The sequence below is a fragment of the Equus quagga genome, chromosome 5 (genome assembly GCF_021613505.1).
Source record: "Equus quagga isolate Etosha38 chromosome 5, UCLA_HA_Equagga_1.0, whole genome shotgun sequence".
NCBI lineage: Eukaryota > Metazoa > Chordata > Mammalia > Perissodactyla > Equidae > Equus > Equus quagga.
The window spans coordinates 94,466,742-94,488,367 of NC_060271.1; the positions used below are offsets into that span (position 1 = coordinate 94,466,742).

The 21,626-nt window shown below is 37.3% G+C and overlaps 2 protein-coding genes across 2 annotated transcripts in view; one reads left to right on the top strand and one right to left on the bottom strand.

Moving 5' to 3' along the window:
* ERLEC1 (endoplasmic reticulum lectin 1) overlaps positions 1-15,875 on the bottom strand; it is a 30,227-nt gene extending 14,352 nt beyond the window's left edge. Inside the window, exons 1-9 of the mRNA XM_046660387.1 lie at positions 15,644-15,875; positions 10,352-10,456; positions 9,128-9,208; positions 8,465-8,542; positions 8,260-8,323; positions 7,551-7,585; positions 5,258-5,481; positions 5,036-5,165; positions 338-499 (exon numbers count right to left, since the gene is read on the bottom strand). Of these exons, the coding sequence (XP_046516343.1) occupies positions 338-499; positions 5,036-5,165; positions 5,258-5,481; positions 7,551-7,585; positions 8,260-8,323; positions 8,465-8,542; positions 9,128-9,208; positions 10,352-10,456; positions 15,644-15,853 (1,089 nt within the window). The 5' untranslated portion in view covers positions 15,854-15,875. The remainder of the gene's footprint in view (positions 1-337; positions 500-5,035; positions 5,166-5,257; positions 5,482-7,550; positions 7,586-8,259; positions 8,324-8,464; positions 8,543-9,127; positions 9,209-10,351; positions 10,457-15,643) is intronic.
* The window catches only part of ASB3 (ankyrin repeat and SOCS box containing 3), a gene marked incomplete at its 5' end in the record, with an annotated part of 106,627 nt that continues 100,871 nt past the window's right edge, over positions 15,871-21,626 (top strand). The window contains one exon of the mRNA XM_046661837.1: positions 15,871-16,193. Coding sequence (XP_046517793.1) covers positions 15,871-16,193 — 323 coding nt within the window. The remainder of the gene's footprint in view (positions 16,194-21,626) is intronic.

Genomic DNA, 21,626 nt, shown 5'->3' on the forward strand with positions numbered 1-21,626 from the left:
TCAAGTTTTAAATGTGACTGCTGCCTAACCAAAATGCAGGCCATAAAATCACTGATGCCTATTCCAGCAATCAACCAGAATCATATATGACTTAGTTATATATATTTTCTGTCAAGTAAAGGTCAAGTTTTAGTTTGTGAGTAAAGAGAACATAATCACTATGGATTAGATTAGAGTAACAAGCACAGAGAAAATGTCCATTGGGAGGCTTCCAGAATCCTGCCATTTCTCTGTAGACAAAAACCTTTTTCAGTGCTGCCAATTAATGCTCCTGGACTAAATATCACACAAGTGAAAGCTGTAAGATAAATATTTAAACAGAAGGTTCATTTCTCACCCCGTGAAAGCAGTAAGAACCACTCAGGAACTCTTTTATGAGTTGGTCATCTGTCAATTTGGATATGTGGGTCGTTCCAACTGTGAGCATCGGCTGAGAACCAACAGCAATGGGTTTGTGGATTGCTGGAAATCTCTCTTCTTTAGTTGACTGCAAATCTTCCTAAAATTAAACATACATATGTTGAAGAGCCTCTATGCCACAGAATTTTTTTCATTTATGACTTAAATTATTATTTTTAAACAGTAAAAAATTTGGAAAATAAAAGCTGTCCATTCATTTTTAATGTGTTTTAAGAAAATGAATTTGCAACACTTAATAGACAAAGCTCTAGACAAATGTGAGTTCCATCTACCAGTTAGAGGTATGGTGGCCATTCTTGACATACAGGGATAATTTCCATTTCATATTACTTTGTCTCACTATTCTTATTAAGTACTTTGCTACTTGTTAGATCTTGAGTCTCTACAGTTAGTTTTGGAAAATTTGGTTACTAAGCATAAAGGAAGGATAACAAGCGCAATAAAGAGGACCTGAGTGGGAGTGAATATGAATATCAGTTATAATAATTCAAACGTAGCAGGACCTGGTGTTGTCCTGGAGGAAGCTGCAATTTAGTAAAGGAAGACGCTAATTAATAATGGTGGAGGGAACAGCAGATGCACAGAGGTAGGGGTGATTCAAATAGACTTTGACAAAGAAGTGAAACATGAAGACTTCACAGAGAGAAAACCCTTGATTAATTCTTGAAACATGAATAATAACTGGTGATTTATGTGACTTTCTGTATATGTGCTTTATGTCTTTGTATGTGCATATGTGTGTAAATCTGAGGAAGAAGCAAGAGCAAAGATGTGGGGTATGGTATGATATTTAAAACTAAAGAGATAAGCAGGTACTATATGGTGGAAAAGTACATAATACTAAGAAAGTTTGGACATTATCTTACAGACTTTAGGCAAAGATATGGCGTGATCAGATTTTTAAGTAATTACTTTAGCAGTGGCAGGGAAGAAGGAACAGTAAGAACATATCTGGAGGTGGGGAGCCAAGTTAGGAGCTGCAGTCACCCAGGCCAGAGATGAAGAGAATCTAAAGTAAGGGGGTGACAGAGGTAGGGTGGAGAGAAGAGGATAGTTATGCAAGAGGTTAATGAGTTAGAACCTGGTAATTAACTGGGTATTGACAGTGAGTGGAGAGGAAATGAATATAGACTAGAAGTGAAGAAGCGAGTGTACCACTTATAATTGAATGAAATAATTTAAAAAATTAAATAATAAACGAGTTTCCGGTAAATGTATAGTGGACACGGTGTCTACTTTTTCATCTACTGTAGCTGCCATTGACCAATTGTGGTTCTTTTCTTCTATTTCAGCTAGTAAGAGTCATTGGATGGTTATGCTAGAAACGAATGACCTTCCTCTCTCTCCTCCAATAGTAAGGAAGAACAAAGATTGCCAAGATGGCTTCTTATTTTTTGAAAGGACCTTGAATTTTATGTATAACTCTTTCTACATTCAGAGTCTACTATGCTCCTGGCACTATTTTAAGTGATGAATATTAAAAATGAAGCAGACATAGTCAATGCTCCTACAGAGCTAAGGTATAACAGACTAAAGAAATTACTTATAATACATGAGATGTATAGTGAGGTTAGTGAAGAAAAACAATAATACTGCCCAGTGAAACTTGCAGCTGAGATAAGAACAAGACATAAAAAGAACAGAAGTATGACCATCCTTGTGGACAGAATATTTACTTTCATTTTTAAGGTAAATTGTTTCAATAAAAGCAAGATGATAGTAGTTTTTGTAGTAGAGTTTGGAAATTCATAAAATGGACTCCTAATAGTGCTTAATAGTGCAGTAATCTCCATATTAATGTAATATAATAACACGGGCAGAACACCAAACCAAAATTCTGGTTGCCAGATTTGTATTTTTGTTTAAAAGAGAAAAAAATTCTTTATAGTAAAGCTTGATCCACTCTTAAAAGGCAAACTATATGCTAATTATCAATTTTTAAAAGAACAGTTATGTGTAATAAACTAGATTTATAAAAACCTCTGAAAAAAAGATGATCAGTTTTAAGTAACTACTCATGCTACAGTATTATCTAAGATTTTCATATACAACATGTACTCTAAAGATCCTAAGTATTTTAAAAGCATTATCATCTGTAGCTTTTTAAAGAAAATCTTTCTCAACTGGCAGATGAAACACATTAATTAAAGAAAAGTAAACTGGCACTTCTTCCTTGAAGAGTAATTAAAGTTGGGATTTGTGAAGCATTTTGATGGAGCTGACTTTTAAGTACCTGTCAGTATTTAAATCACTATCTAAGGGGAAGACCAGAAGAGAACTCCATCTCCAATCTTTTAATACAGCATTTCAAATCAAATGCAGATGAATGTTAAGAAAATTTTCCCTCCTATCAGAATGGTGGTGTTCACTACATCCACAAAGAGCCCAGCAATTCCTTCGCAATAAGTACTCAAGAGGAAGGGGATAAACAGGCCATGCAGTTAATTAAACCAAACTAACCATGTTAGTTAATTTAAACCATTGATAAGTATATACAGCACAGCAGGTATCATGCAAGGAGCTGGAAACCCCAAAGTAATGAAAGCATAGTTTATTCTCCCTCCATTTTAATGTAAGAACCATAGGAAAAACAACCAATTTTAGCCATACAAGTGCTATAATGGAGGACTGAATAAAATACAAGACCACAGAAGAGGAAACACTAACCTCTCTTCTTGGGGTAATCCATTAGAAGTCCTGGCTCATTTGCAAAGAAAATGACAATGGAAGCTCATATTCAAGCCTAAGTAGAAGTTTATCAGGTATACCAGAGGAAGGGGAGGAGGCAACAGAAGAGGGAAAACAGTATATCCAAAGGCAAGGAGGTTGGAAAGAACGTGGTACTTTTAGGAAACTCTGAGTTGTTCAAAATAGCTGGGATAAAAGGAATGGTTATGCGAGATAAGGCTGAAGTCAGACCACAAGGGAGCCTGTATTCTCCTTTGATAAAGTCATTGTATGAGCAAGGATTTTATCCTGAGGTATAGATTATGTTAACCACCAAAGGATTAAATACATAATCAACTTTTCATTTCAGAAAGAGTATTTTATCAGTTGTATGGGAAGGATTAGAAAGGGGATGTGTGAGAAGACTAGTTTCCGGTCCTAGGAATGATGAAGTCTTGAACTAATGATAGGACAGATCTGAAAAGCAATTAGAAGATAACACTGATAGCACTTGCTGAACGATTAGAGTTAGAGATGAATCAAGAGGGAGGTAAGAAAACTGACTTAGGTTTCTGACTTGGACAATTGGGTAGAGCGCAGTGCTTTAAACACAATGAGAAAGACAAGAAAAGGGTTGGTGTGAAAGAAAAAACAAACGATGAGCTTGAGATTATTGAAAATGTATACCGTTATGTTCAATAGGCAGATGAAGAGGGAAGGTAAGTAGCATATCAAAAGGGAGAAGCAGCACAGAGAAGTAGTTAAGAGGACAGGCTCTAGAATCAGACTATTTCGATTCCAGTCTCCAAGTGATCACTTGTCACTTCCCCTCTGTGAACCTCAGTTCCCTAAATCTGTCAACGACGATAATAACAGAAGCTGGCTCAGAGGTGTAGTGGTTAAGTTCACGTGTTCTGCTTGGGTGGCTTGGGGTTCACTGGTTTGGATCCTGGGTGTGGACCTACACACACATCATCAAGCTATTCTGTGGTGGCATCCTACATACAAAATAGAGGAAGATTGGTATGGATGTTATTAGCTCAGCGACAATCTTCCTCAAGCAAAAAAGAGGAAGACTGACAACAGATGTTAGCTCAGGGCCAATCTTCCTCACCAAAAAAAAAAAGGGAATATAATAATAGTACATCTTGTAGGTTGTTGTGAGGATTAGATAATAGCTGTTAAGACTCAATATATGTTAATTATTGTGACTGAGGTTTGACTTCAGGAGATAGATCAGTGCTGAAGATGTATATTTCGAACTCATGGGCATTTAAATGGCAGTTGATAGAATGGGCATGGATGAGCTCACTTAAGGAGACTATGCACAATAAGAACAGAAGGCAGCTATGGATAGGGGAACTTCAACATTTTAAGGGGCAAGAAGCAGAGGAAGAACTAGTACATAAGAGAAAAAAACCAGAGAGAACCAGAGAGAATATCCTGAAGTAAAAGGTGGCGAAAAAGGTCAAGCTCCAAATGTTCAGGGTTCATGCTCCTAAGATCAAGTTATGCAAATGTCCAGCAAATTTAGAACCAAGACTGCTGCTACCCTTAGTAAGAACAGTTTTAGAAGAATGATGGTTTGGTGACAAATAGCAATGAGTTGAAGAATAAATAAAGCATTAGGAGATGGGGTGTAGTCTAATTTTTCAAGAGGCCTAGCTGGGAAGTCCAGTCAACTAGCTGAAAATTAAACTACAATAAAGAGGATGTCAAACTTTAAAATATTATGAAATTATGAGTGTAAGAAAATGCTAAAACAGTTTCTGAGAAGAGCTAGAGTAAGGAAAATAATTAAAATTACTGAAAAGCATTGGAATTTAAAATTTTGAGTCAGGAAAATAAATTACTATTACTATACTACAGAAATCATTAAAATATTGGTATTTGCTTTGAAATTTGGAAAAGGAAGCACTGTGAAAATACCATTAGATAATTCTCATACCTCTTTATTTCTCCTAAAAGGCACCCTTAGTATTTCTTCCTGCTGTTCCAGCTGTCTCAGGGTGAGGGGTTTAAATGGTGATCCTGGCAGTGACTGGCAAAATATGTCATTCACAGGAGATGCTCTGAATCTATTCAGTAAGAACAAAGCATTAAAGCTAAGCATATGACACTTTAAAGCATGTATGCATTTCATGTTTAAAATAATAAATCCACATCCTACCTATATTTAGGATGATTGCACAAGAGTGGTGTCAAAATGACAACTTCATATTCACAAGTTGTAACTTCAGCTACTGAAAGAATTTCATGCTTAGATTCAGGATGACAAATGTACATCACAGTACTTGATCTGGGCCGGTTCTGTTTCAAACTACAAGGTGTACCATTTCCCATTCCCACAGGATAGTAGGGTGTCATCTGACCTTCGATATTTTTAGTGGGAATCTTAAAAAAAGAGTATAAGACAGACTTTTCATTAGAAATGGAGGCGGGCGTGAGGATGGGAGAAGCACTTATTCTGAAAGGAAGAAAACTACATTTTACAAACTGAAAGGTAACATTTCCATATTTTCTGTAAGTTCTCCCTCTAATAGTCTTTTGATTCATAAATTCTTATTTGAGCAAAGACATATTTTCAGAGCTAGTTTAACGCAGCAAAAAAGAAAATTTTTATTTGGCGCTAAAATTAAGATGTTAAGTAAATGTACCTTTATAAAAAAGGTTATAGTATCACAATTATATGATTTATTTTCATCAGTTCTAAAGAAAGTGACTACGATAGAACACAGGAACTTACTATACTGGGCTGGTCAGAGCTTTCTTCACTGAACTCACAGTGAATGGCTGTGCTATAGTTTAGGTTCTAGAGGTCTGAAGTTTGATTTATCAAAAAGTGGGACTACATGGGAAAACACTATCTTCCAAGACAGGAATCTAAATACTGTACTGGTTCATCAATCTGCTTACTCTTCTTCCCTGTTATTAATATTAACAAACATATTTTTCAGAATGTAAACTGTATAAATCTATTCAAGGCCAGCAAAAGACAAATGAAATTTTCACGGAACAAAGGAGATCACTTCAGAAGACAAGGATTATTAAGGAGCTAGCTCCCATAGTTTTATCTACATAAACACAAGAAAAATCTACTGTAAAGGATTCAAAAAGGTCCTCTTAATAACATCTTTAAGCAAGCTCTTTGGAGGCAGGGAGCTCATCTTGTATCCCTTTGGTACCCTGTCAGTGCCATGTCGAAAATAGGCAATAAATAAACGATTCCAGGAAAAGTATTTTAAGATTTTTTCTCTGCTATTTTCATGCTAGTTTCTGGAATTAGAAAAATCCTGGGTTCATAGCATTTGGCTTATAAATTGGGGCTCAATAAATATTAGTTTTCTTCCCTTATACTTTTCTTCCTCTTCCTATATCATTTCACACTTTGAATTCCATCTTGCTAAATATTTTATTTCAAAAGTAGTGTGTAAAATTGAAATCTTTTAAAATAGCAATGCTATGTGTGTCTATGCTCAGCTTATCAATTCCCCCCAAAGTCACCCTTGTAAATTCCAGGAATCCAGGGCCAGCTCTGGTGGCCTACTGGTTAAGTTTGGTGCGTTCCACTTCAGCAGCCTGGATTTGGTTCCCAGCTAGGGACCTACACCACTCGTCTGTCAGTGGCCATGCTGTGGTGACTGCTCACATACAAAAAAGAGGAAGATTGGCAGCAGATGTTAGCTCATGGTGAATCTTCCTCAGCAAAAAAAAAAAAAAAAAAAAAAAAGGAATCCCTTTAAGTAATTTTTAAGGCCTTTTGCCATTTCATTTTACTTCCAATAAAAGTATCACTTTGATATGAAACCAGTTATAAACTATCCTCTATCAATAAGTTGCTTAAACTCTATGGAAATTCTTAGCATTCAGAAAGCATTCCCTGAACTACCTGGGCACTTAAAAATTAGGATTTGGCATCATAAGGAATCATTCTTTTTAAACAATCCTAGTTTTCAGTCATCAATTATGCATTCACAGTCAATAAACATTTATGAAGTGCTACATTATGTCTGGCACTCTGCTTCGCACTGCTGAGTAAAGAGATAAAAAGACAGTCCCTGCTTTTAAGATGCTTGCAGTCTGGTAGCTTATTATTTGCATGTATAGTTTATCTGTTGTACCCACAGGAGATAGGAACCAAACAACAGAAAAAATGCAAAACTCTTCTTATAATTGTTTCTAAAGTTAAATAGAGGGAATGACTGCTAAGCATGCAAGTGACATAACGTTATCATAGAAACTTTCCCAGACATCTTTGTATGATCTTAAAAGTAAGTAAAAGGATCACAGTATAACTTTTCTCAGAAAAACCTAACATTGCAAATATTCTTTGACTCAATCCTTTGAGGTACCTGATAGACAGTTAAAGTAACACTTGGCTATATTCTATCAATTAAGTTATATAAATACATGCCTCACTAACAATACATGTTAGGAGTGAAAAATCAACAGTTGTCACTTGCCTCTTTAGATTTTTCTTTTTCTTCTGCTTCTTGTTCTGTGGAATAATATAAGAGCAAGGTAAGTGTAAAGAATGACCAGGGACTTATATGTAAGATACAAATGACTAAGTTTTCAATCAACTTTGTAACCTTACACTTCTTTCTAAAGACTCAAAACATACATGTAATTTTTATCGTACTACTTTTAGCTAGTTTCCTTGAAATGGTTTTGTTTGAAAAAATAGTCATATTTAATCTTTACATCTTTACCTAGGAAATACTCTATTTGAGGCATAAGAACTGGCTGCAAGAGTTTCTTTTGAAGTATTTTTTATCTTAGTAAAATGCTGAATCTTAAATTAGTTGACCAATTTGCTATTAGATTAATAAAAATATTTCATACTTTGAGGGCTACATCTACATGTCTATTTGCATATATAAAAACTTTGCTTAAACCAAGCAAAAGAATAATACTATATAAATATGGCACTAACATGTATATCCTGCCATATTTAAAAAAATTTATTAATAGTTAGGAAAAAGCCATGTTTGTTAAGGCAAAAATAATACAAAGATCTCTTTGAAAAAGTTCCCTAAGGGACTGTTCAGAAATTTATTTTAGCGTTTTAAAATGCATACAGTCTCCAGCAAAATCTTTTAAATTCCAATTTGCACATATATTTTAAACCAAATTCCAGCATTACTATCAAACCACTTGGTAGAAACAAACCTTTTTCAGATAGAAGGTTCTTAGCCAACATATTCCCAAGGTAGTATTCATGAATATTTACTTTCTATATTTAAAAATAAAATAAAAATATAGTAAGTATTTTGCAAATACATATTTCAAGAATACAACTTTAAAACCATCAATCTCATTACTAAAGTTCTCATTTGATAATGTTCCATACTTCAAATTTTGAAGAAAAACATACCTGACCACTTTCTTTCTCTTCATGGTACTGCCGAATGTGTTTTCCATGACATACTTCATAAGTCCAATAAGACTCAATCTAAGAAAGATGGATGTATTTAAATACATAAAAGCCATATAACTCAGTTGAATTACTTTTTGATATTTTAAGTAGGTGAGTAGATTTCCCTCAAGATTTAGAGTAAGCTTTCATGAAATTATATTCATTATTATGCCTCACAAAAATGTGAAATTTCTGAAGCCTATTCATTGTTTTTACTAATTAGCTCTATGTGAAAATTCTGTGAAGGAAATAGGTTTAGAATACCCTTGGGGTCTAACTACGACCTGGCTTAAGGATCAATTCCTACACAGCTTAAAAAATAACAATTAGTATTTTTTAATTAAAATTATACATAAGGAAATCTTCTCTTGATCTGAAAAACATTCAAAGCAGTTTGGCAAGTGGTATTAATTAATATTGGTATTACTGGGTATCTGCTGCATTTACTAAATAGGAATTTAAATGAACAAAATATTATTAAGCATTAACTTAGATTTACAACTAACTAAAAATTTGATACAACATTATAAAGTAAAAAGAAGTGCAGAATTATTTCAAGGGTCTATTGGAAGGCTGCTGGAAATTTATTTTCTAGTCATCAAGTGAACATAAAATACATACTCTGTAGGAACAACTGCTTTGTTTGAATAGTGGCTCCAGTAGCTCTCTTGGATTAGGGCCTTTATAATCCTTTTCTTCTTCCTAAGAAAGAACTAGAGTTTAATAATGACAGTTATTCTAGAACTTCATCCAACTCTGCTGTTTGGGCATTAACTCATTGGTCAAATCACAAATGCTTGGAAATAAAAGGGAAAAAAGTCAAAAACTTTAATAAGATCCTATGGTAGCCACTTCTTTCAAAAGAATTGAAGTATAATATATGGAGCCATAGAATAATCTTCCATTCTTTCTTCTCTTAAACAAAGGTTTTTGAGTTTCAGTTTCCTGAACAATTCTTATAAACCTATTTCAGAATTTTGAAATGCTTGCATCTAACACAAATTCTAGCTATGAAAGCCTCAGAGTAGTTGAATCTTGTAGAATATATTGGAAAGTTTTAAGGTACTTCTCAGTTTTCTATCTACTTTTACATTTCAGACTTGAATGCCATATATATGTGTGTGATTGCGTGTGTGTGTATTTGTGTCTTAAGGAGGTTGAAAACAAAATGAAACAGATAGCTGCCCTGCACAGATTTCAAATATGAACAAAACCTAAAAATGCACTCAATGAGTTTAATATTTCCATTTTACAGATCATGAAAATATTATATAACTGGTTCAATAAATTTATTGAGTGGAGGGATTGAGTTTCAAATTTGTTCAAGGTTTCACAGCTAACTGTAGCCTATACCTCAGCCTCCTGGCTCCTAGGCTGGTGTCCTTTCCATTTTACCATGCTGCCTCTCCTGTTTCATCTTGAAAGAAGTCATTGCCTTGAAGGATGGATAAGAGGCAGTTAGGGCATTTTAGGAGGAAGAAACGGGCATGAGTTAAGGTAGTGAGAAAACATAAGGTACCTATATGTTTATTTATTAGCAATTCTGTATAAAAAATGTCACATACACATTTAAAAAAATTATATCTTGTGCAAAACTCTCATTTCTATAAAAGAAAAGCATGGAGTTAGATTTTCATTCAAAACATTAGTAATTGGTTGCTAAGTTTTCTAAGCTGAACTGTAAAATCACAGACTTCAGGAATAATAAAAGTGATTACTATTTTTATGGTAAAATGGGGTTATTGAGAAACCTGTCATTCAATTTTATTTTAAAGTATGTGGTCGCAATGTTTTAAATAAATATCTTTGGTAAGAGGGATTATCAATATATTTATAAAAACTTACCTCATCCCCACTTGTCACAAGGGGAAGAATGCATTTATATTTTTCTTTATGTGTAGTTGTCATGATGACATAATTATCTTCTTTATACAAAACTCCAGTTGTAGGCTAGGAATAGAACAAACAACATTTAACCCTTCTCTGGTTAAACTGTATTAGCTTGAATAACTTACAGTCCTAGGTCAAACTAATTCATCAACAGAGGATTTTTAAAACAAATTTGAAAAATAGGGAAAAAATTCTACATATATTTTAATGACAAAATGAAGATGACAAACTTTATCCTGCTGTTAAAATATAACAGAAAAAAACGAACAAAAATAAATTTGGAGTATAAAGAAAAAGTAGTAATGCAAGAGACTGAAGTCAAAATATGGATTAAAAAGCATTGAGAGGCAACGAATGTTCATGGATACACCATCAATGAATACTAATTACTCCTACTAACAATTACCACCCAGATATGAGAATCTACAGCATTTTACAAATGTACTCTCAATTCTGCTGGATGGGACACTCGAACATATAGTGCAGTATTTTTCATATTTGGATAATGCATGGATAAATTACTTTTAAAACAAAAATTACTATGGATCCTCTGTGCTGACAACTTTTTTTTTAAGTATATACCATGAGTCAGCAAACTTTCTCTGTAAAGGGCCAGATAGTATTTTAGGCTTTGTGGGCCATAGGGTTTCTGTTGCAACTACCCAACTCTGCCACTGTACTAAGAAAGTGCAAAGGGAATACGAAAATGAACAGGCATGCCGTGTTCTGAAAAAACTTTATTTACAAAAACAGCTGGTGGGCTAGCCCAAAGGTGCAGCTTGCCCACACTCTGGTATATATCAACAAAACTATTCTTAAAAGCTTTCTACATTATAGAACCAAACAATTCATAAATCAAATATGAACCAATGTAATTCAAATGAACATTCCAAATAATATAACTGATATTACCTAACTAAAAAGAAATCTCTGCTTTGTGATAGCTAATATGTCACTAACTACAAAGGCAGAGGTTTTCACAGTTTATGATATGGGTTCTGTGATAATTCAGTTCTCTCAACTTTTTTCTTCCTACATGACTGTGAAATCACTATACTAATTGGTTATCCCTGGCAAGGAAAAGAACCCCTCTTACTAAGTACTTCTGTTCTTTTCGCAATTTAACACTAACAACTCTTAACCATAATAAAACCAGTACTACTTGATACCAAAGTCATCTTAAACACAAATGCAAATTAGGGCAATGTTTTTCCAAGACAATAAAACCAAACAAAAAACAGTAGCAAATACTAGCTGTATTAGCTCTGACAGTACCATTTTAAGTCCTTTACACTTATTAACTCATTGATCCTTAAAATAAGCATTCTTCCCATCTTGCAGAAAAGGAAACTGGAGCCCAGAGCTTACATAATTTGTCTAAGGTAACACACCTAGAAAGTAGCACAGCCCAGAGTTGACCCCAAGCAGATTGGTTCCATATTCTGTGTGCTCCTGAATGTTTTAACAGTCATGTCCTGCATAACGACGGTCAACAGTGGATAACATACACGATGCAAGTCCCATAAGATTAGTACCATATAGCCTAGGTGTGTAGTAGGTTATACCATCTAGGTTTGTTTAAGTACACTCTAAGGTGTTTACACAACATGAAATTGCCTAATGATGTATTTCTCAGAACCTATCCCTGTGGTTAAGTGACTCATGACTCTATTTGAATGAACTTTCAAAATGTTTTTAGATTACTAGATAGACTCCTGGATTATGGCCAAGGATCCTTGTTTAAAAGACCATTATAAGTGAAGAGGGAAAGGAAAGAGATTTGGAAGTGAGAGTTGCAAAGCCAAATTTATGATAAAAGCATCCTTAGAAGCATTTATTCAGTTGTGCTAACAAATTGCTATGACATAACATTTATAACACCTTTCAATGTTTTTCAGATATGTTCAGAATACGATAGGGAGTTGTGCAAAGCATGACTCACATTCACTTAGCAATGGATGGCCTGAAGTCTCATCAAATCATTCCTATACTGTTGTGACAGCAGACAGTAGCACATCATGTGAATGTATTCACCTCTATTTGTGAAGTATCTGTAACTATAACGTTCAGAGTTGAATTCTACAGTAATATGGACTCATTTACTAAAATGTTCACCACAATGCTAACAATGTAAAAAGGAACTGCTTGTTTGGAACCACAGCAAAGAAAGGAAGACAATTCTTCCTTCGTAATAAAAGCTACTCTTGGGTTTTATGTCTAAAAGTAAAATAAATCCATTCTTCTGCTTATTGTTTCTAAGGTCTAGGTCAGGGGTAACAAGAAACAGAAGCCATCAGTATTCTTGTTTGAAGATGCAAAGATTTGTCATTCATTAGTTTAGGAAGAGTTGCTTTCCTCTTAATAAAGTAGACCAAGCAGCAATTCTCCATCTGAAAACTCTTTGTTGAAATAGTGAGCCACTTATTGGATCACAAAGTAAAAATTTTAAACCAACTTTACCTTACTTTTTCATAAGAGAAATTACTGGGAAAAAGTTAACCTTTTGTGATTTTCTAAGTTAAAATTTTTTTTGATCTACAACTAAAATGCTTCCTTCTGATTTTGCGAAACAGGTTCTTTTTTAAGAAAACGAAATATAATAAATTCTGAATGTACAGAATTACAGATAGTGTAAAAACTTGTTTTATAAAACTTAACACCTGAAAGTATTTTCAGTGTAAGAGGTAATATTAGTGATTTGATAAAAATCAGATTTCAATATAATGAAACTAATCAAAGGGAATATGGTACTTTAAGGTTTAGGGACTTTAATAACATCTTGACAAGGAAGAAATTCCTAATGCTTGACATGAGTCTGGAGGAATTAAGATATTCAGAGGGTGAGAGAGAAAACTATGTTAGGAGAAGCTCTAAAATAAACTCAGGGGCATAACTTGCCAATGTATATGTTTGGAAACAGACAGGTGGTCACCCTTCTTCCCAAGTGTAGTGTTTTGGGGAAAGTTTTTGAGTAGGAATACATTTCTATATTAACAACAGAAGTAGAGAGAAAATTAGGCTTATTTTCTGGTTTTCTTTTGTGAAATCCATAAATTCTGTGAAGTAAGGAATAACTGAACACTTTAATGACCTGAGTATTTTTGAAGGAAAATATATACACAAAACCAAAACTGAATGCTAAAAACCAATAAACAAAGAATATAATAATCATTAATTAATGTAAACATTAAAAAACGTACACATTTTTGGTGCTTAATACTTCTTCTAAGAAAAGTTGACAGCAAGATTGTAAAGATTATGTATTGTTTTGCTATATCTGAACAGGAAGATGATTTAAAGCACGGAAGAACTCTAAAGCTAAAAAAACATTAAAATCTTCTAATATAGTTTCTTCCAATTTCAGATGTTAGAGACATAAAGGCCCTTATCCTAGTTCATACAGCTGCTGAGTTATACACAAATGTCCAACCAACTGGCCCATAAAAAAAAATGACAGGGCCAGGTGAGGAGGGCTGTAGTTGCAACTACATAAAGTAGGTAAGGGAAGCCTTAAGATTAGAAAAGTATGAAAAAAAATCAAAAGACTAATAATAACTCTTAGGACTTATTTTTGCCTGAGGGTCACAGACCTTTTGCCAACTCAGAAAAATGTCTCTAGAATTTTCTCAAAATAACTCAAACTTAAAAAAAAAGAAAAAAATTTTTCTCCCCAAATTGTCAAATGTGCCCATCTTAGATTATGTTGCATTGCCAAAGAAAAGTAATTAAAAACGAAATTTCAAAATAAAATTGATAGATATGTGAAAGGTTGGTATAACATACACTAAGACTGAGATCTTTCTGCATAACCTCTTTTTAGCCAAGAAACATCCGTGCCAACAAGAAGACTGAATGACAATTTGGTAGTAACTTCTAAAAAGGCTAGTTTTAGTCATCCACTTATAGGTCAGTAAGTTTTCAGGGCAGCCTAAAAAGAAACAGGTGAAAGAGTAAAAAATTTTAATGACCACATTCTTTAAATTTTGTCATGTTCATTCCAAATGTGTCTTTGGAAACAATAACAGAGGTTGGACTAAAGTATTCTCACCCTAAGCCTGCTAAAGCTATATCTGACTTATAACAAATTTTTATGTATTTTAGTATATTAGTATTTCATGGCATTAATGTAAAGATAAACCTGGCTTCCCAGAGAAATATTTACTTAGATAAATTCAAGAACCACTGAACTACCAGAACAGTGGAACAGAAAACAGAGGGGAAGAGAAACAAACCAGGTGTGAAATATTAGCAAAAACTAATATTTGCAAATAGAAAGCTCTTGTGGTAATGATGACATCTGTTATCCTGGTAAATCTTGTTTTGATGTCACGGTATCACTTATAGTAACAGAACAACATATTTAAATAATCTCCCAAGTGGAATGACTGTAAGTAATTGGAATAATAATTTTTTAAAAAAATTTCATTTTCTAGGACTTCAATTTGAAATAAATGAATTAATTACTACATGGTAAGTATCATAAGAGCACAACATTTATTGGCCTGCAGTAGCTACACGTGGATAGGAAGACTTTCCATCACTCTCCTCTCCAAAGACAGAAAGACTGCAAATTTTCACTACTGTGAGGTCATAAGTATGTTCTTCACTGTAGGAAAACGGATCATAAAACCTTGCGTTCTGGGGTCTTAAATAACAGTCGTAATACCTCAAAACTGTAAAGGATATTCTGCATAGAGCGTCGTTAACATCTCACAGGACAAATAACCCTCTCAGAAACAACTTTGAAAGGAAGAGCTGTGTGTAGATGTATACGTGTGAGTGTGTATGCAAGAAAGAGCGGCTATGAGAGAGGGAGCTCGTATCTGCAGTACTCCTGGCTGTGTGGGTACGATGATGCGTAATCCTGAAGGAAAGAAGGCTGCTGGGGAAGGAAGAGGCGCAACTGACTCTCCAACGAAGATAAACGTGTGCCCCTGACGTGGAAAGCTTCTTCCACGGGGCAGAGTGTTGGTAAGCAAGGTCTAGTGAGACATTTAAAAAGAGGAGAGCAGGTGACCGCTGGATCCCCAAGGCTTAGCATGGGGGGCACGTCCACACGATGTGTTCGATAAATACTTGCTGTATGAATGAATGAACGTGGGGTAAATGAAACTCTGGATTGGGGAAGGAGGCTTGCGCCTGCAGAGGCGGTTCAAGGGGAAAACAGCGTAGCGTACAGGGGGAAGGGGCAGAACCCTTAGCGACAGGAGGAAGAGATATGGCTACGGGTTTCGCGAGGGCACTGACCAGAGAGAACTCGGTGCCGGGCCAGTTGACACGGAAAGGGATGTCATCGCTGAGCTGGGGGAGCGCTCGGCCGCCGCCGGACGCCTCTAGGAGGCCGCAGAGGACCAATAACACTGGCCCGCCGGGGACCAGGCTCCGCGCGCCGCCGCCTCCTTCCTCCATCCTCCGCCGCCGACTTCTCCAGCCGTCGCCACAGCCTCCTCTGCCCATAGAGGAGAGGAGGGGGAGGAGGAGAAGGAGGCGGCGGGACTACCAACCGCCCAGGCAGCCCGGGCCCAACCGCCGCCACGTCTCCTTCCGGAGAGGCCGGCAACACCGCCTCCACCCACTTGGGCCTCCCGCCACCGTTTCCGGGGCAGAGAGCATATCAACATCCGGGGCCGCCGAGCCGTTCGCCTACGGAAGCCGGGACACCGGCCGGGCTGTTCTCGCCTCCCACAACCGCAGTCTCGCGGTGGGGATCGAACGCGGCGGCCTCCCGGGAGGGGACGCCGGAAGACCCGGCCTTGGAGCAGCCTTTTCGGTGGCGAAGTGGCGGCACGGAGAGCCGGTGAGTCCGGGAGGCGGCGGCCTTTCGCTGCAGCCGCCCGCGTTGCTCTCCAGCGGGTGGGCGGCGGCCTGGCCCGCCCTGGAGCGGGAAGAAAAGTGTGAACGGGGCGGGTGCTGGTCTGGGCATGCAAACATTCGAGGTACCGATGAGAAGTGAGAAGAGGCAGTGTTCCTGACGATCGCCTCTCTCGCTGCTCTTCTTTCTCTGCGTGTGGCATCCGTACACTTCATCTTTCCCGCCTGAAGCTTCTCTCCGCCTCTTCTGTGAGTTGTGGTCCTCTCGGTACTGAGCAGCTGCCGATTAACGGAGGGCAGTTTGCTCCGCTTCTGCAGCCCTGGCTTAGGGGACGCCCGAGCTGAGGAAGCCTGTCGTCCCCCAGTCTCAGAACACTGTGGTTCTCCGAGGTGGGCGTGGACGGAGACTCTCCTCGTGGGAGGGCAGGTAGACTTCACAGCCCCTACGTGTTTACCCGACGTGAGGCTCCTCCTTCAACTCAGAGTTGAAGTGTTGGGTTATTTTATCAAGGAAGCTCGTAAGTTTCCTTATGCGAGGTTCAGGGCCAGGTGAATGTGAGGTTATGAACTCAAACGAGGATAAGACACGTCTGACTGCTTTCAAAATAAGACAAAAAGTTTTGGGTTCTCTTACGCTTCTTTTGAAAAATGCCATTGTTTTAATGTCCAGTATAATGAGTTATACGATGTTAGCCATAGAGCACCTATTATTGTCTTTCAGGAGGTGGGAAAAGCTAGACTTTCTTGCTAGATATGCCTCTCTCCCACCCCTCGAATTTGAACCAAATCCAAAAGCAGGCAGAGCAGTCTATTTTATTTAGTTTTTACTGAAGAAGATTCACTGAGAGCTAACATCCATGCGAGTCTTCCTCTGTTTTTTAGTATGTGGGCTGCCAGCACAGCATGGCCACTAACAGAGTATTGTAGGTCCCAGCTGGGAACTGAACCTGGCCACAAAGCCAGTGCGCTGAACTGAACTGCTGGGCCACTGGGGCTGGCCCAGAGCAGTCTATTTTTCATCTTAAAGATTCCTCTCTTTTTGAACATGAGGAATCCACAGTATCAAAGAAATTTACCTTGTTCTAGAATTGAGGTGTTGTTCATTAATTTATTTATCACTTATTATTAATGCTTCAATATGTGCCAGATCACTGGGATTGGTAAAATGGCAAATAAATGGGTCTCTGTCCTCTCTCTCGTGGTCTAGCAAGGGAGATTACACAAACAAATAATTGTGACCTATCACGGCAATAATAATAATAGTTAACGTTTATTTAGCATTTACTCTGTGCCAGGCACTCGGCTAAGTACTTAAATGTACACATTATGAGGCAGGTACTACAGATTATACAGTAGAGGGATGTTAGAGTGAAGGTATAAACAAGGATAGGAAAGGCTTCCAGGAGAGGTGACATTAGAACTGGGGTTTTAAGGATTTATAGGAGTTCATAAGGCAGGTGGGGAAGTGTATTTCAAGCATAATCCTTCTGGATGGTCATTTTAACTTTTTGACATAGTCAGAGAGCAGGGTGGGATGGAATCATCAGCCAGAGATTGGTGCCATAGAGGAATAGAGGCTGTCAGTTCAGGGAAGGTTGCATACGCCCTGCAGAAGTGTTTGAGCCTTATCGAAGAGGTCAGAATTTCTTGAAGTTGTAGACTTTTTGTATTGGAATCATCAGAGGTGACCCCTGTTTCTCAAGTACTATACAAAGATGAATTCCAAATGGATTAAATATTTAAATGAGCAATAGCAAAGAAAGAAAACAATAGAAGAAAAATTAGGGGAATAGTTAAATAATCTTGGTAAGTAAGATAGGAAATCCTGAAATCATGAAGGAAAAAAGATGTATTTGACCAAATAAACATGAAAAATATTTGTACAACCCTGGTTTTGTCTCTGGGGCAGTAGTGATGGAATCTGCCTCAGTAGAGCTTATATTCAAGTAAGGGGGCTGCTTAACAAATAAATGACAAAGAAGATAATTTCTGATAATGGTTCATACTGCTTCAAACTAGGGTTATGTGAAAGAAAATACCTATGGGATGTGCTGCTTAGGTAGATGGTCAGAATAGATGTCTGTGAGAAAGTGACACTTGAGCTGTGACTTGAAATGGTGAGGAAGCCACACACGAATTTCCTGAGGCAAGGATAAGCCTGGTGAGTTAGAGGGACAGAAAGAAGGCCACTGGGGAACTTAAGGGGAAAGTGGTAGGAGATGAAGTTTGAGAGGCAGGAGGAGGCCAGCTGGACATAGACCTGTAGGCAGGAGAGTGACGTGGCCTGCTGTACATTCGTGAAGATCGCTATGGCTGCTGTGTGGAAAACTGATTATGTATAGGGGATCTTATGGGCTGAATCACATTCTTCCAAAGGATGTGCCAAAGTCTTAATGCCTGGAACCTGTGAGTGTGAACTTGCTTGGAAATAGGGTCTTTGCAGATGTAATCAAGTTAAGATGAGGTCATACTGAGTTAGGGTGGGCCCTAACCCCATGACTAGTGTCTTCATAGGAAGAGGGAAGTTTGGACACAAAGCAGACATACGGAGAGACTGCTGTGTGAAGATGGAGGTAGAGAGTGGGGTGATGCGTCTACAAGCCAAGAACTGAAGATTGCCAGCCACCTCCAGAAGTTAGGAAGAGGTAAGGAAGAATCCTTCCCTAGAGATATCAGAGAAAGTGTGGTCCTGCTGAGCTTGATTTCAGACTTTTAACCCCCAGAACTGTGAAACAATACATTTCTGTTGTTTTAAGCTGCCCAGTTTGTGGTAGTTTGTTACGGCAGCCCCAGGAAACTAATACAGGGGGCAAATGTGGCAACAGGGAGACCAGATAGGAAGCTGGTAGCAGTGGAGATGGAGGGAAGTGGCTTGATTTGGACTATATTTCAGGTGGAGCATCTTGAACTTGCTGTGGATTAAATGTGGCATGTTCTTACAGAGATGAACTAATGATGATGCCTAGATATTTTTTATGAGGAATTGATGTGCAATTTGCTGAAAGGGGGAAGAACAAAATGTGGACTGATAGGACCCCTTTTTTTTTTTTTTTGTGAGGAAGATTGGCCCTGAGCTAACATCTGTTGCCAGTCTTCCTCTTTTTGCTTGAGGGAGATTGTCGCTGAGCTAACGTCTGTGGCAGCCTTCCTCTATTTTTCATGTGGGGTGCTGCCACAGCGTGGCTTGATGAGTGAGGTGTAGGTCTGTGCCTGGGATCCGAACCCGCGAACCCTGGGCCATGGAAGCAGAGCATGTGAACTTAACCACTATGCCACCAGGCCAGCCCTGGGAGCCGTATATTTTTGTTTGTTTTACTTTTTATTTTGAAAGAATTTCAAACTTACATAAAAGTTGCGAGAATCAAACCCAAATTCCCCAATTGTTAGCATTTTACCAGACAGGTATTTTGATTATAATAACAATAATTTCTGAATCAAGGGTTTCTGTTTTGGACATGTTAAGTTTTGGATATCAATTAGACATCCAAGTGGAACTAAAAGTTGGTTAAATAAGTCTGAAGTTCAAGGGGGAGGTCAGGGCTGGTGTTACAAATTTTGGCATTATCAGGATATAGATGTAGTTAAAGCCATGGTTCTGGCTGAGAGCATCTAGGGAAAAAATGAAGATAACAAAGGGAAGAAAAGGATTAATGCACCGTTAGATAATGAACAGCATTGAAGAGTTAACGAAATAGACTGAAAAGGTGTGTCTAGTAAAGCAGAAAGAAAATCAGGAAACTGGGATATCAAGGAAGTCAAGAGAAAGAAGTGTTTCAAGAAGCAGGGCGTAGCTGAGTCAAATAAATGCTGCTGAGGAGTTGTATATGAGGATAAGTAAGCACTGGATTTGGCAGCGTGGAGGAGGAGTAGAGGGAAAAAGGCTTGATTGGATTGGATTGAAGTGGAGGGCTTGCTGAGGTGCAGGTTAAGTTAAAAACAGTATGTTTTTGCATTTTGGCAGAATGTAGACCAGAGTTTCTCAGCCTTTGCACTATTGACATTTTGAGCCAGATGATCCTTTGTTGTGAGGGTCTATCTTGGGTGTTGTGTGACGTTTAGTATTATCCTGGCTTGTGTCCTCTGGATGCTTAGTAGCAACCCATCCTTCCTAGTTGTGACAACCAAAAATGTCTGCCGACATTGCCAAATGGCCCTTAGCAGGCAGAATGGCCCATGGTTGAGAACCACTGGTTTAGACTTAAATGAAAGGCATGAATATTAATAATAAATTTTTAGGCATTAGCTCTCTGAGTGGGAAGATGTTTAGGCAAGATGAGACCTTTCTAGCACTCCAAAACTTTTCAATGTAGTGAATACTTACTTTGCCTATGGTGCAAGTGGTCCTGTTTGCATTATATCTTTGATGATACATAAGGCACTTAATTTTACCTTGCGCTGATGTCATTATTATGCACATGAGTTATCATTGTAGAGAATTTTGGATGTAAATATGTAGAAGTTTGTCCTAAATCTGTATTAACCCCATCATAGCCTAGAAATTGTTATTTTGAAAAAATATTCAGTATTATTTTATTTAATATCTCTTTACTTTTTCTCATATGAATATGGTACAGAATACATAATTTAAAATTTCATTTATTTTAACTTTCTGATTCATGGATTCCAGAAAAATTCCCCTTTATTTGGCAGAGCTACCCTTTTCTGCGTACAAGGGAGTTAGTCTTAATGAAACAATTTTCAGTTAGCTGCAGAACTGCAGATCTGGCGAGGGATCAAGAAAGTTGTGCAGGTATTCATCTAACAGATGTGGTTTGGAGGCACTGTTCTAAGTACTAAGGGTGCTGTAAAAATGACTTAGAAATCTAGTCCACCAAAACATTACCACCTAGAAAGAGAGAAAGGACTTGTACATAACTAATTGTTTTAAAAGTGAGAAATGTTGTTAGGTATGTACAGATAAAGTATTGTGGACATTCAAAGGAGGGGGTGATTACCTCTAGCAAGGTATGAGAAGAAGGAAAGGTGGAAAGCAATAAGGTAGTCCTGGCATTTGTATAGGACCTTAACAGATGGTAGGATTTGGATTTACAGAGCTGGGAAAGGCCTATTGTAAGTGGATGAAAGAGCATGAGCCCAAGACACCTAGAGATCAAAAATAATTTGATTTGAGTTCAGGAGGGGGGCTTTGGTTTAATCTGTGTTTAATCTGTGACAAGGGTGACATTTCACCTTGGTGGGTTTTAATTAATGAAGGCTGCTAGTGTAATTTGCTATCCATCTATAAGAAAACTCACTAGATCCTCTTATAAAATATACAAAAAGTAAATTGTAAATGAGTTAAAGGTATATATCTATATGAAGAAAAGAATATTTTTATAGTTGGAGTAGAGGTGACATCTTTTAGTAAGACAGGAAATCCAGGTACTGTAAAAGGAAAGATAAATCTGCTATAATAAAC